Source organism: Ricinus communis, chromosome 4 (assembly GCF_019578655.1).
Source record: "Ricinus communis isolate WT05 ecotype wild-type chromosome 4, ASM1957865v1, whole genome shotgun sequence".
NCBI lineage: Eukaryota > Viridiplantae > Streptophyta > Magnoliopsida > Malpighiales > Euphorbiaceae > Ricinus > Ricinus communis.
The window spans coordinates 15,115,139-15,128,881 of record NC_063259.1 but is presented as its reverse complement, the minus strand read 5'-3'; the positions used below and the strand labels follow the sequence as shown (position 1 = coordinate 15,128,881).

Genomic DNA, 13,743 nt, shown 5'->3' with positions numbered 1-13,743 from the left:
AAGGCGAATTCAAAAGAGAATTCTCAATTTTTTATTTTTTTATTTAGAATTTATAAGTTCTATTAGAAATTAAAGAATATAAACACAAATTTTTATTATTAAGTGAACTTTTTCTTTTTGGACCTCTTGATTGATCTTTATTTTTATCATTATCAAGTTGTACTTTTATTTTCCAATCAATCAAATGATTTCTATAAAAAAAAAGTGCCTTTGTTTTTTTTTTTTTTTCAATTTTTTTCTTGGATTTTGAAACGTAACTTTTAAAATTAAATTTAATAAAATAATTTATCCAATCAGAAAAATTTTAACACCTACCTTTTAATATCCAATACCAATCCCAAATGGTTATGAGAAATTGTGTTACTCTTTGGACAACTACTAAGACAGTCCATTAATGGATACGGTAATTTTTCTTAAAAATGTTTTTTGTTTTTTTGTGTTAAGGTTAAAACAGGTGAAAAGAAATTTCCACTGCAACCCTTCTTTATTTTCATATTTAGTTTAAAGTAAAAGAAGGAATGATTAAAATCTCTCAATAATAAAAATTATTATTTAAAATTTTAATTGTTATATAAATAAATTCTTAATATCATTTTAAATAAAACTTTTTATAAAATTTTTTTAGTAACAATTAAATACGCATCAACATTTTCCGAAAAGATGAAATATTAAATTAAACTCACACTTAAAATTTGATTAAAAATAAAAATTTATTTATCATATAGAATATCAAATAAACAAATTAATTTACAAATAAATAATATTTAGAAACTCATTAATAAATAAACTAAATTCTATCTTATTTAAACAAAAGGATATGGGGGTGGATATCTGGGTTAGCCCATAAGGATTATGGAATTACCCGACCCATTACACAGAGAGGCGAGTATCAGAAAAAAGAGAATGCGAGTACAGCATCCAATTCTGTTGCCCTAACCCTGAAGCCGCAAAATCAGAAACTTGTCTACTCGCCGTAGATTATGACACTGATCTTCACTACTTACTCCATGTAATTTCTCACTCTCTCTCTCCCTGTCATCCATTTACTATATTTGTTTCTCTGTTTGTTCCTTCACTTCTCACTTTTTTTAATTTTAATTTTGGTCATAGTCTCACTGTTTCAGAGGATTTGTCTGCAGAATTTTGATATGAGCTCTTTTATTTTTATGTTTATTAAAAAAGAATTCTAATTCATTAAGTCTGAAAGTACTGGGTTTTGTATATTTGGCTTGTTGGTGTTGAATTTCTGTTGAAATGGCATCTATTATTAAGTTTAATTTTAAGGGTGCATTAAAATTTCAATTGATTAATTACAAATGTATGAACTTTTTCAGATTCAGGGTGTGTTTAGAAAATAAATATTTCCAATGGGTATAGATCTAGAACAGCCTTCAGGAGACTATGATGTAAATGCTAATGGAGCGCAAGATAGAAATAGAGTTGTTGTTGTTAACAACATTGATGGGATCAATGATGATAAGGACACTGGACCAACTGTTAATGGAACAGTTTTTGACACTGCCCACAAAGTGTGTGATGCTGGAGATGGATCAACTTTGAATGCTGTGAAGCATTTAGAGCCTCATGATGGAATGGAATTTGATTCTAAGGAGGATGCATTTTCCTTCTATAGAGACTATGCTAAATCTGTAGGATTTGCCACTATAATAAAGGCCAGCCGTAGATCAAGGATATCTGGAAAGTTTATTGATGCAAAATTTGTATGCACTAGATATGGAAATAAGCCAGAAGAAGCTAGTAGTATGACTGAAATTCCACATCCTGCTGTAGATACAAGTGCTGCAAGCTTCCCTGTGAAAAGAAAACGGGGTAGAGTAAATCGATCTTGGTCGAAAACAGATTGCAAAGCTTGCTTGCATGTAAAGAGAAGGCAGCAAGATGGGAGATGGGTTGTTCGTAGTTTCATAAAGGAGCACAACCATGAAATTTTCCCAGACCAGGCATATCACTTGCGTGGCCATAGGAAATTAGATTTAGGTAACAATAATGCTGATGCATTGCATGCTATCAGGGAAAGAACCAAAAAATTATATGTTTCAATGTCTAGACAATCAAGTGGACATAAGAAACATGAGAGTCACAAGAGTAGTGTGATAAACCAATCAGGGAGCACTCAGCATTTGGCTTTAGAGGAGGGAGATGCTGAAGTGATGCTTGATTATTTTACATGTATGCAGGATGAAAATCCCAATTTCTTTTATGCAATAGATCTGAATGAAGAACAGCGCTTGAGAAATGTTTTCTGGATTGATTCCAAAGCTAGACTTGATTACAGCTATTTTGGTGATGTCATTTTTTTCGACACAACATTTATTAAGAATGAATACAAACTTCCCTTTGCTCCCTTTCTTGGTGTCAACCATCACTTCCGCTGTCTGTTGCTTGGAAGTGGATTACTTTCTAATGAGAGTAGATCAACATATGTTTGGTTGATGCGGGCATGGCTTAGAGCAATGGGTGGACATGCTCCAAAAGTGATATTTACTGATCAAGACAAATTCCTGGAAGAAGCCATAGCAGAGGTGTTTCCTAATTCACATCATTGTTTTTGCTTGTGGCATATTTTGAGCAAGATTCCTGAGAAGCTCAGTTATGTGATTAGGCAGCATGAAAATTTTATGACCAAATTTAACAAATGCATCTTTAAATCTCGGACAGATGAACAGTTTGAGAAGCGATGGTGGAAACTGGCTCAGAGATTCAGTTTAAGAGATGATATATGGTTTCAGTCATTATATGAAGATCGTCAAAGATGGATACCAGTTTACACGAGAGACAAATTTTTGGCAGGGATATCTACAACTCATCGGTCAGAAAGTATATGCTCTTTCTTTGACAAGCACATGCAAAGAAAGACTACATTAAAAGAACTTCTAGAACAACAAAAATTAATTCTTCGAGATAAAATTGAAGAGGAAGCTAAAGCAGACTTTGAAACTTGGCATAAACAACCAGGATTGAAGTCTCCATCACCCTTTGGGAAACAAATGGCAGCTTTGTATACGCATGCCATATTTAAGAAATTTCAGGTTGAGGTTTTGGGTGTAGTTGCTTGTCATCCTAAAAAGGAAAGTGAAGATGGAGAAACCAAAACTTTCAAGGTTCAAGATTTTGAAGAGAATCAAGATTATGTTGTGTTGTGGAATGAAACAGCACCTTATTTTTCTTGTTCATGCCATTTATTTGAGTTCAGTGGTTTCCTATGCAGACATGTTTTGATTGTTATGCAAATGTCTGGTATGCACAGCATTCCATCTCAATACGTTTTGAAACGTTGGACAAAGGATGCAAAGAGTAGAGAAACCATGAGGGAAGAATCAGACAAGATTGACTCCAGAGTTCAACGCTACAATGATCTATGTAGACGGGCTTTTAAATTGGGTGATGAAGGTTCTTTATCACAGGAGAGTTACAACATTGCATTCACTGCACTGGAAGAAGCTTTAAGAAAGTGCGAGTGTGTGAATAGTTCAAGTCTGAGTGTAACAGAGTCAACCTCACCATCTTCTAACAGACCTCACAAGTATGAAGAAGCCAATCAAGCTAATGGTGCATCGAAGATAAATAGAAAGGATGGTATTTCCAGAAAAAGACAGGTTAGCGGTTTTAAGTGGTAGTTACTTTGTGATGAAATGTAACATTCGATTGGCTATGTAAGTATGCCTTTTTGGATACTATTTAGGTAAATCCAGAGCCAGAGGTCACAACCATTATGATGCATGAAAGCTGTCATCAACTGGTTAGTTATGTCTTTTTGCATTTAGTATTTGAATGCTGATTCACTATATTTATTCCTAAAGAATTTCTTGAAGTGAGTTCTTTATATGTTCTAGGGACACTCGAGCTTAAGAGGATCAGCTCGTGACTGTTCCTATGAAATGCAAGAGAGCATGCAAGGGATGGTATGATGTAGTCTAATAGCGACCATCGGGATCTATTATTCTCTAGTTATTTGAATAATGACTGTTCCTCGAATTTTCAAGTTATAAAAATAGTTCATTGCAGGAACAGCTAAGCTCAAGGGCTCAAAATCTAGATGGATATTTTGGCCCTCAACAAATTGTGCCGGGAATGGTATGTCATCTCAACCATGAATTGCGGAGTTACCCATCTGATCTAGATAAGCTAAATTATGTAAGATTACGTTAGGCTTATCAAAGAGTTAACTAAATTAGCGACACTTTGATTTTCTTTTAGGGACAGTTATCTTCTAGCCGTGACGATTACTATAGCAATCAGCATAGCATGCAAAGACTGGTAATGCATATTGAAAAGTGACTAGTTTATCTGGATGTTGCACATTGCATCTTCGGATATCATGCCTAACTCCTGCTTTGATGTTACTTATAGGGACAATTGAATGCCATGGCACCTCTCCATGAAGCTCAATATCTGACTCAACAAAGGATGCCATTGCCAGGGATGGTATGCCATTTTGATATGTTTGTCTAAAGAAGTTCATTTTATATGGTGCAATGATGCTTTTTTTTGGGGCTAGTTTATCTTTTACATTAGCATATCCTACCTGATAGAAATTATACTGTCAGTAATTATGGAGCAATACAACATGGCTGCAAAGTGATGCCCTTTCCATGCTTGTAGGAGCAGTTACACAGCAGATCACAGACTATTTCAAGTTGTTTCGACATGCAGGATGGACTACAAGAAATGGTAGGTTGTTGCTTGGGATCATAATTGCTTCCCATGGTAGCTTACATCGTATTTTTCCCTTTATCCAGGATCAATCAAATCCAGGACCCTCTCAGTTGCATAACATGGGATCAAAATGTTTACATCCCAAATACCACTCACGTTAGCTGCATTCTTCAATATAGGTGATTTATACCCTCAGTTACTTTAATCTCACTGACTGAATTTCCCAAGAAAAATTCTAATTGGCTAAGGCCTCGACATGAATAATACAATTCATTTCACCCACACCCAAAACTTCGTATGGTTTTAATGTTTTACGGTCACCTATATGTTTATGCAGCGAATGTTTGGTTTTCCTATGAACACAAAATGAAGCTAGATTTTCGTCAACCATAAACAAAGATTGTTGCTTTTTTCTTTTCTTTTCCTGAGACAAACTTAAATTGTGAAATTAGCAAAATGCTTGACGGTGACAATTGGTTATCTTGCAGGTGGAAATGCGATTTGTATTTATGCAGAAGATCAACGAAAAGGTTGCCCTTGATAGAGCATAAGAGAAGATCAAAATATGGAAAAACTAACCAACTAATAAAAGCTTCATATTGTCAAATAGCCAATTGCATGGAATTTTGCTAGCGTTAGACATAAATGAATTCCATGAGTTTGGTATAAATGAAAATTAATTTAGAATTTCTACCTTATTAAATTTATAGAATTGGTTAGACTAAATAAACTTCTATCTAACTTGAAAGAATTTCAAAATGAATTTTAAATCTGAGTTCTTTTCTTATTATGATAAAAGCATCTTTATTCAAATATTTTGTTTTTCTCATTCATCTCTTTTATTTTAACTATTTTTTTAATAAAAATGCCTTATTACAATATTCCTAATTTTTTATGTCCGCTCATAGGGTGGATTGTTATATAATGACTTACATAAGAGCCAATTATTATATTTTGTATTTAATTTAATGTATTATTATAATTAGAAATAACTGTCAATTAAGAAAATAAAAAATATAAAAGAATAGTAGAGTAGAAAATTGAAAAACGGCAAAATTACAAAACATACAAAAACGTAACCATTTTTATCTTGTTTTGGTGTATATGAACTTTTACTAATTTTAACCGTAAAATTATATATATAAAGAATTAAATTAAAATAATATAAAAAATAAGAAATTAGTCTTATAAAAATAAGAAATCAGTCTTAAAATAACTAAATATTATTAATGAGATTATTAAACCATACAACTGATTAATTTCTACGATACACAAAATATGTTCACATTAATATATGAATTTATAAATTAAAAATATTAAACTTTTAATATACCAAGCACAAATAACAAAAAGTCAGTAACTTGAATAGTATGTAATTATATAACTTCTTAAGAATTCAAATAATTTTATGGAGCATATTTTTTCAGAGTTTTTAAAAATAAGGTTACAAATTATTCTAATGCTATTTCAAAAGCTATATTTCTTGCATTCTCCTTCATCACTTGCTCTTTAATTTTATTGCTCTTTAATTTTATTTTAATATGGACATAAAGATAAAATTGGAAATGAAGATGGAGATGGAAAATATTGAATATATGAATGAAAAAATGGTGATTATATTAGAATGATTGTTGTGATAAATAATTACTTTTCAATTATCAAAAGGGAGATAATGAGACACAAATTTAGCCCAAGGAAGATAATAATATACGAACTTAGCATAATATGAAAATTAAGAGTTGTTAATGATATATATAATTGACAGAGGAGGTGAATATAGTTATATTAAAATTAATTGATAAATAATATGATTTTAAAGATGAAAGAAAAAAATAAAAATTATTCTTTTATAAAAATTAAAATTAAAGATTCACTACAATCTAAAAAAGTGCCTTAAAAATTATAAAAGATTTCAAGTGAGGAGATAGAAAGCAACGAATAAAGCCTTACTTTTATATATATTTTTTGCATTCTCCTTTGTTCTTTACTTTTATTTGAAGATGGAGATAAACATAAAATTGAAAATAAAGATAGAGATGGAAAATATAGAATATATGACTAGTAAAATAGAGATTTATATGATAAAAAATGATTTTTCAATTATCAAAAGAGAGATCATGAGACACAAAATTAGCTCAAGAAAGAATATGAGGTACAAAATTAGTATAATATGAAAATTAAGGATTGTCAATAACATATATAATTAATAGAGAAGATAAATATATTAATATTAATATTAATTGACAATTAATATGATTTTAAAGATGAAACAAAAAAATAAATATTACCATTTCATAAAAATTAAAATTAAAAACTCACTACAATCTAAAGAAATGTCTTAAAAATATATAAAATTTTACAAAAGAGATAAAATCTTACTTTCATATATATATAAATTAAAAATAATTGAAAATGGAACAAAAAGATTATTTTTTATGTTGGAAAAACCCAGGACCCGTATTCTACTATACAATATTGCTCCATTTAGAAAAACAAAAGATTGCACTATTGTCATTCCTGTAATTGGAAGATAGATTGAAATTGAGTATAAAAAATAATCTTCACAACCGCTTATTATACTAATAATTGAATTTTTTCAAGTTGTTGTCCAATGATTTCATTTTCAAAATGAGAATAGGTAGTTTTTTACTAATAACTTAGAAAAAGAAAAAAAAAAGAAAACAATCAAGACGGAGTGAAAGAAGTGGTATGGAATATGAAAAGATTTAAAAGAAGAGTAATTATATGAAAAATTTTCAAAAAAGAAAAAAAGTAATTCCACTCATAATTTTTTTATACTAATAAAAAATTATTAAAATTATAATTTCATTGTTTGTATAATGAAAAAATTAATAATTATAATTGACTCCTAAAGAAGAGCTAAAGTCTATACTAATTCTTTATGTTAAGTGCCATATATGTACCAAATGAGACATTTAATATAATACTCTTTTGAAGATGGATAAATATACTCTTTAAAAATAAAAAATATATATTTAAAATTATATAACTTGTCCTGTGGAATATATAAAATAATGTCGGAAAATATTACTTATGAGAATTAAAGGTAAACATTAATTTGATTTTAATAGCTTATATTTCTTATAATAAATAAGAAGTTATACTTTAAATCTAATTTAATAATTTATCAAACTTATTAATGCTTGTAATGCTCTTTGATACTCTATAACAATTAAAACTCTCACAATTTAAAATATTAGTAGTAAAAATTCATGTAAGTTGTCAAATAAGAAAGATAAAGATTGTAAAACACTATTTTCACACACACACACACACACATATATATATATATATATAGAGAGAGAGAGAGAGGGAGAGAGAGAGAGATTTATAAAGGGCATTTTTGCCTTGTAAATACTTAATGAAGGGTTCTTTTTAAAAGAAAAATAAAATAAATCAAATTTCACATTGAACCAAATACAAAATACTATTTCATTTCTAATTGAAATTAAAATAGAATTCATTTGTAAATGAGATGAATGCTGCATAAGAATTGAGTCAAACACAAAGTATGCATTTGAACATGAATCAATAGGATGAGGAACAATATCAAATTCTTTGGTTTAGCCATATTCTTCAGGCAGTAAAATTGATTACAGAGCAAGAAAAAGAAAAGAGAAGAGAAAGGGGAAAGCAAAGAGAAAACTAAACTGTTAATTGTTGAAATTAACTTTTGATATTCTCTTGAATATCATGGTTTATGAAGGTATCTACCAGCAATCAAAGCAGCCTCCATGACTACAGAGATGACATCAATAACTTCATCAACTTGGCATTTGCTTCCTTTGAAAGTATGCCCTCCTTTGTTTTTGAAATCATTCATGCAGTTTATGAAGTTTTGGCTGCACTCTTGGCTTAGATAGTCATCTGCACCATCACATATTCACCATATTATTTATACAGAAATTCACATGCAACAAATCTTGTCCACCAAAATTAATTATAATCACATGGACTCATTTTCGGACACAAGTCAAGTTGCTCTCGTGAAGGCTTTTTGGCACTGTTTGCACATGTGTGACTTTTACAACTTTTGGCATCGAGTTCTAAAGTACATGCATATTATCATTGAAAAATTAAACATCATAAAAGGTCCAAATTTATTTTTTAGGAAAACTCTAATCACTTCAATATGGAAGAAAGACCTTTCCTTTGCATTGTCTCATCAAGAGTGTTCTATAAAACTTTTAAACACTCGAATTTGGAGTATCATACTTTTACACAACCAATATCAATATGTTGATTATTTCACTCTTCGTGTATTGTTCACAAGGAAAAGAAGATTAAGAAATGACAATGGACCAACCCATAGCCTAAGTTGTGACCCCCCCTCTCTTGAAGTATTGTCCCTTCTTGAGCTATTGTCCGTTTTTTCACCTCATGATCTTATAGTTTTGTCCTTTATTAAAAAAACTTAAGAGAAAAGGTAGTATTAAATCTTACAAGATCTAAGTCCTCTTAACTCTTAATCAATATGAAATGTGGTGTCATCAAGAAAGAATGATCAGATGTTGTGTTCGATCATCCCCTGATGTTCGATTTAGTCAAAGTTGAGGAGAGAGAAGGAGAGATACGACTAAAATTTTAAAAGAAAAGGTAAAATAGAGACTTACCTTGCACAATCACATCTCATTCTATATATAGATTTCTTCTCCACTGACAAGATCTTTTTCACAAACTCTTATGCAATTGAGCTAATACAAACCATTATCAAGGATTTTTTTTTTCTTTTTACTAGATTTGAGCTCCCTTGCTTCTCAAGGTGGTAGTTGGTTTATCTTGTGCTGAGTATTTATGATCCCTATCTTGACTTAACTATTGCGTTTGAGGGATTAGTTATTTACCTTGTGAAGAAATTTACGTAAATTCTTTCCTTTTTCTCTCCTCTTTTATATCTGCTTTCTTTTAGACATGTCTTCTACTAGTCCTTCCTCTATGTTGTGTGACCACCTAGAGCTTGATTGTTCACCAATTGATATGAATCTTGTCTCTATTACCAGCCTAAGGCAGTTGCCTTGTAGTGTAGGTGGTGAGTCTTCTATAGACGGTGATGGGCATATGCAATTATGTCCCTCGTAGATGGTACTCAGCATATGAAATTATATCCCTTTCATATGATGCTGAGTATGGTTCTCAGTGATTCTCACTTGAATAAAAAAAAACCAATCAAAAAATATGAGAACTAAGATAATAAAAAATCTTTGTTACCGATCTAAAAATATTTTATTGTTACAGTATGATAATGGTTCTTCAATGATAACCGTAATGCAATCAAACCAGTTTATACTGATTTGGACCAAATTATAGAAACAATTATTTGTATAAAAAATACTATATCTGTATGTATTCAATATCCGTTTTTATACTATATCTGTATGTATTCAATATCTGATAACTTCTAGACGAATAATTAATAAAAAAAAAAACTAACCCTATTAAAATATATGTATGACATATATAATATACTTAGTTACTATTAACACTATCTAACTTAATTTTCTTTACGCTACTTATTTTTATTGTTGCTGCTTAATAACCATATGAAGCTGCTGGTTTTGGATTTGGAATTGCTTGCTCAGTTGCAGTCATATTTTCTTATTATGCAATTTCTGGGATTTCTATGCTTTTCATTCTAGTTTTGCACTTATGCTTTAATGCTACAGAAATTTGTGAGTTTTTATTTTAATGCTACAAAAAACTTCTAGGTTTTAGTTTGAATTAAATTACCATATTTGTAAAAGTTGTAAACTAGAAAGCATATGGAATTGGTCGTGCAAGTATGTAATTGATAATTCTATCTAATTTTAATTCTTATTCAAATCTCATTCAGTAATTATGTCTTTTTCTAAATATTAGAATCAAATTCAGGATCTAAAATTGAGTTTGCTTTAAATGTTAGAATAGAAAATGGCATCGGATTGGCTTGTACTGAACTGAAAAAATTAATTCAATAGTACAGTTCCAATCCTTTCGATTTTAAAGAAACTAAAATTCAATACTTAACTAGTGATTTTTAAATAACCGAATTAAATCAACCTGTGCTCATTCCTACTCTAAGACAACTATAGTTTACTAGTAGTTAGGAGATTGTATGGAATCTTAGAAGAATATGGTCTTCATCTTTGTCCCTTTGGATTGTTTTGCTAATCCTGCTCCATAGATTTGGTTAACTATTATGGTGGCCTTTATGGCATTCACCCCCTAATGGGTATCGTTTGACACTGAGTTATGCTCTGCTCACCCCCCAACATCTTTGCACACTGTGCCTCTTGCAACATGCTTAGCCTGACGACAAATATATATTTCAACTTTCTCCAAGTTTAAATTTCATTCCAAATATTTCCATACAGCAAAATTAGTATTGCTAGGAATGAACTTCTCTTTATTCCATTATGTAGTTTTTTGTTTAGCCAAAATTAATCATTCTTCAATTAATTTTTTTACTTTCTAACACCCTTTCTTTCTATCATGGCAGCAGAAAAATCAATAATGAAACCCTACAATTTAAACAGCGTAAAAACAGAAAATAACATGAAGTAGTGGGTGGTTAATCATTATAATGAGCATTTGTGAACTTACTGTTTTTAGCTTGTACACAGGAATCATGCTTCATACAACAAGCATCAAGGCCATCACAAGGTTTCTCCCCTGGACATCCACTGTACAGCAGTCCACAGTACTTTCCATATCTCAGAAATGGAGGCACTGTATGAATCCAGATTTTTAAAAAAAAAAAAGTTTCCTTGAAACATTCTTCAATTACAATAATTAACAACCCAATAATATATAATGTACAAATTTATAAGTACCTGAACAGAACTCAGACTCACATTTCCTACTGCATTCTTTACTCTGAGAGAAACAAAAAGAAAGGGGTTGTTGACATTTTTACAGAAGAAAACATGAAAGAAAGTGAAAGAAAGTGAAACGAACCAAAGTGATGGCTGAATTTGCTGTTTGGACACCGATGTTAAGAGCATGGACAGGAGTAGAAGGAAAGGAAAGGGAAAGAAGGAAACAAAAAAAGAAAAGATAAGCTACTAAATTCAATGGCTGGCTTAAATTTGCCATTGTTTCAGAGAATAAGCTTGGTTTTGCCCAAACGGCTCTGATTTATAGATAAAGAAAAAGAAAAATGGCTATGCCAGCCTACTGAAAGAAACAGAGAAACTTTTAGAGGGAGAGAAGAAACAAGAGACAGGGAGGCTGAAATTTGTCCTGTAATGGCTCGTGAAACGTTTTTGGAGTGTAGTTCACTTCATGAAAAGACTTATTTTTCTTCCTACTTAAATAAATAAAATTACATTTTTCTTTGTCTGCTCTCCGACTATTGCAATCTATTGTAAATATATTTCATTCAACAAAACTGGTAAAATCTATATATATATATATATATATATATATATATAAAAGCAAAATTGTTAAAATCGCGCTATCTCTTTCCTACATGGTTTTTTCTTCATTTATTAATATGTTTTTTCTTAATTTATATGAATTTTTTTTATAGATTTTTTTTTTCTTAAGTTATCTCTTTTTCCTCTTACAATGAGGTATTTAAGAGAGTTTACTTTACCTAAATTTCTTTAACTTTCTTTCTTTTATTGATCTTGCTTTTGATTTTTTTAACTTTTGATTTTTTATTGTTATTTTTCTTTCATATATAACTACTAACACTTTGTTCATATCATTACATGATTGTTTTATTTATTTTATATTTAAAAATTATATTCTATAATATTATATAATTCAATTTATAATTATATTAGTAAAAAATAAATTTTTATTTTACTTTATTTTATGATATATATATATATATATATATATATATATATATATATATATTAGTATTTTATAAAAATCATATATATTCTTATGAAATTTTCTATTTTTATATACTAAGATAAATAAATATGAGAAATATATATACTTATCAATTTTAGCTTTTTATCTATTTTATTGCACTAATAAGTTCTCATATATTTATATAATACTTATTTTTAATAAATAAGATTGTTAGAACTTTTACTATTTATTTTTATTATTATTATTTTTTGATATCACATATATATAGATTATATTTTTATTTATTATTATATTGGACTAATAAATTTTTCAATATGTCATAAATTTCTATTAACTATTTTATTATATTTGATTAATATCTAATAAATAAATTATTAAAATCATTTAATATTATTTAATAATATTTTAACCCATCCAAGAGGCGGGCACTCGTCTAGTTCTTATGTAAAGTGGTATATACATAATAACTAATAATAGAGATATGTATATATGACTATTTTATATTTTAGTATTAGATGATTGATACATATTTTATTACTAAAAATTAATGAATATATGTCAATCATCTATTGGTTTGATGTGTAGATGAACCTAGGCAATAATCTACTAACAAATTGAACCTCTCGTGAACTATTTCAAGCTCACATCAAATAAACTTTAATTTTTTTTAGTGAAAATATAGTTAGTACATGTTAGGAGGGAGAAAGACTACGTACCTACCTAATACTTTAAGAAAATTCGTTAAAGGTAGTAAAATTTGAATTTATAACTTTTAGATCATGAGTGCCTCACTCTTAACCACTAGGCTAAGAGCTCATTGGCCAAATAAAAACTCGTTCAAGCTCGTTAATAGAGATTCATTAGTATTAATAAATTAAATTCAAATTCATCAATATTTGACTTGTTAACTCGTGAGGTGGTTCATTTTATAAACTCATAAACTCGTTCATGAGCTAATTTATTAATAAATTTATTAATAGCCTCAATATTTTTATATTATAATTATTTTATTTTACATGTATATGTATATATTTTTATCAATTTATATAATTTATATGTAAAATAATTTTATTTTTTATTATATTTTATAATCAACTCCTATTAAACATTAACTAATGTAATAAATTATAGTTAGGCAAACATAAGTTTGGTGAACCTAAAGGATTTGATGACTTAGTTGACTTGTTGTGTAATACATGTGGACGGTATTTAATGAAAATACATATGTTAAAAAGTGTTAAA

The 13,743-nt window shown here is 29.2% G+C and overlaps 2 protein-coding genes across 8 annotated transcripts; one reads left to right on the top strand and one right to left on the bottom strand.

Annotated features, from left to right (window-relative positions):
* Window positions 1-851: 851 nt before the first annotated feature.
* LOC107261616 (protein FAR-RED IMPAIRED RESPONSE 1) lies at window positions 852-5,384 on the top strand. 7 transcript variants are annotated; one of them, XM_015722069.3, is made up of 10 exons: window positions 852-1,009; window positions 1,335-3,617; window positions 3,704-3,760; window positions 3,855-3,923; window positions 4,027-4,095; window positions 4,219-4,278; window positions 4,372-4,446; window positions 4,630-4,692; window positions 4,761-4,856; window positions 5,166-5,384. In XM_015722069.3, exons 2-9 carry the CDS (start codon window positions 1,368-1,370, stop codon window positions 4,836-4,838), a joined length of 2,721 nt encoding a protein of 906 aa, XP_015577555.2. In that variant the 5' UTR covers window positions 852-1,009; window positions 1,335-1,367; the 3' UTR covers window positions 4,839-4,856; window positions 5,166-5,384. The 7 variants fall into 7 exon arrangements, 5 of the variants coding, with proteins under 5 accessions (XP_015577555.2, XP_015577554.2, XP_048229215.1 ...); XM_015722068.3 differs by having other exon boundaries at window positions 4,624-4,692; XR_001535523.3 differs by lacking the exon at window positions 4,761-4,856 and having other exon boundaries at window positions 4,569-4,692; window positions 5,166-5,284.
* Window positions 5,385-8,191: 2,807 nt separating this feature from the next.
* LOC8289506 (phospholipase A2-alpha) lies at window positions 8,192-11,875 on the bottom strand. The gene is made up of 4 exons (XM_002523613.4): window positions 11,632-11,875; window positions 11,508-11,550; window positions 11,278-11,403; window positions 8,192-8,565 (listed from the first exon to the last, which is right to left on the bottom strand). Exons 1-4 carry the CDS (start codon window positions 11,767-11,769, stop codon window positions 8,390-8,392), a joined length of 483 nt encoding a protein of 160 aa, XP_002523659.1. The 5' UTR covers window positions 11,770-11,875; the 3' UTR covers window positions 8,192-8,389.
* Window positions 11,876-13,743: the final 1,868 nt, after the last annotated feature.

Bases quoted from the DNA above. Each gene is read 5' to 3' on its own strand.
- LOC8289506 (XM_002523613.4), bottom strand. From the start codon at position 11,769: ATGGCAAATTTAAGCCAGCCATTGAATTTAGTAGCTTATCTTTTCTTT. The intron at 11,404-11,507 runs GTACTTATAAAT...GGATTCATACAG, and splicing joins TGAGTCTGAGTTCTGTTCAG to TGCCTCCATTTCTGAGATAT. The intron at 8,566-11,277 runs GTAAGTTCACAA...GTGATGGTGCAG, and splicing joins CTGTGTACAAGCTAAAAACA to ATGACTATCTAAGCCAAGAG.
- LOC107261616 (XM_015722068.3), top strand. From the start codon at position 1,368: ATGGGTATAGATCTAGAACAGCCTTCAGGAGACTATGATGTAAATGCT. The intron at 3,618-3,703 runs GTTAGCGGTTTT...GATACTATTTAG, and splicing joins GTATTTCCAGAAAAAGACAG to GTAAATCCAGAGCCAGAGGT. The intron at 4,693-4,760 runs GTAGGTTGTTGC...CCCTTTATCCAG, and splicing joins AGGATGGACTACAAGAAATG to GATCAATCAAATCCAGGACC.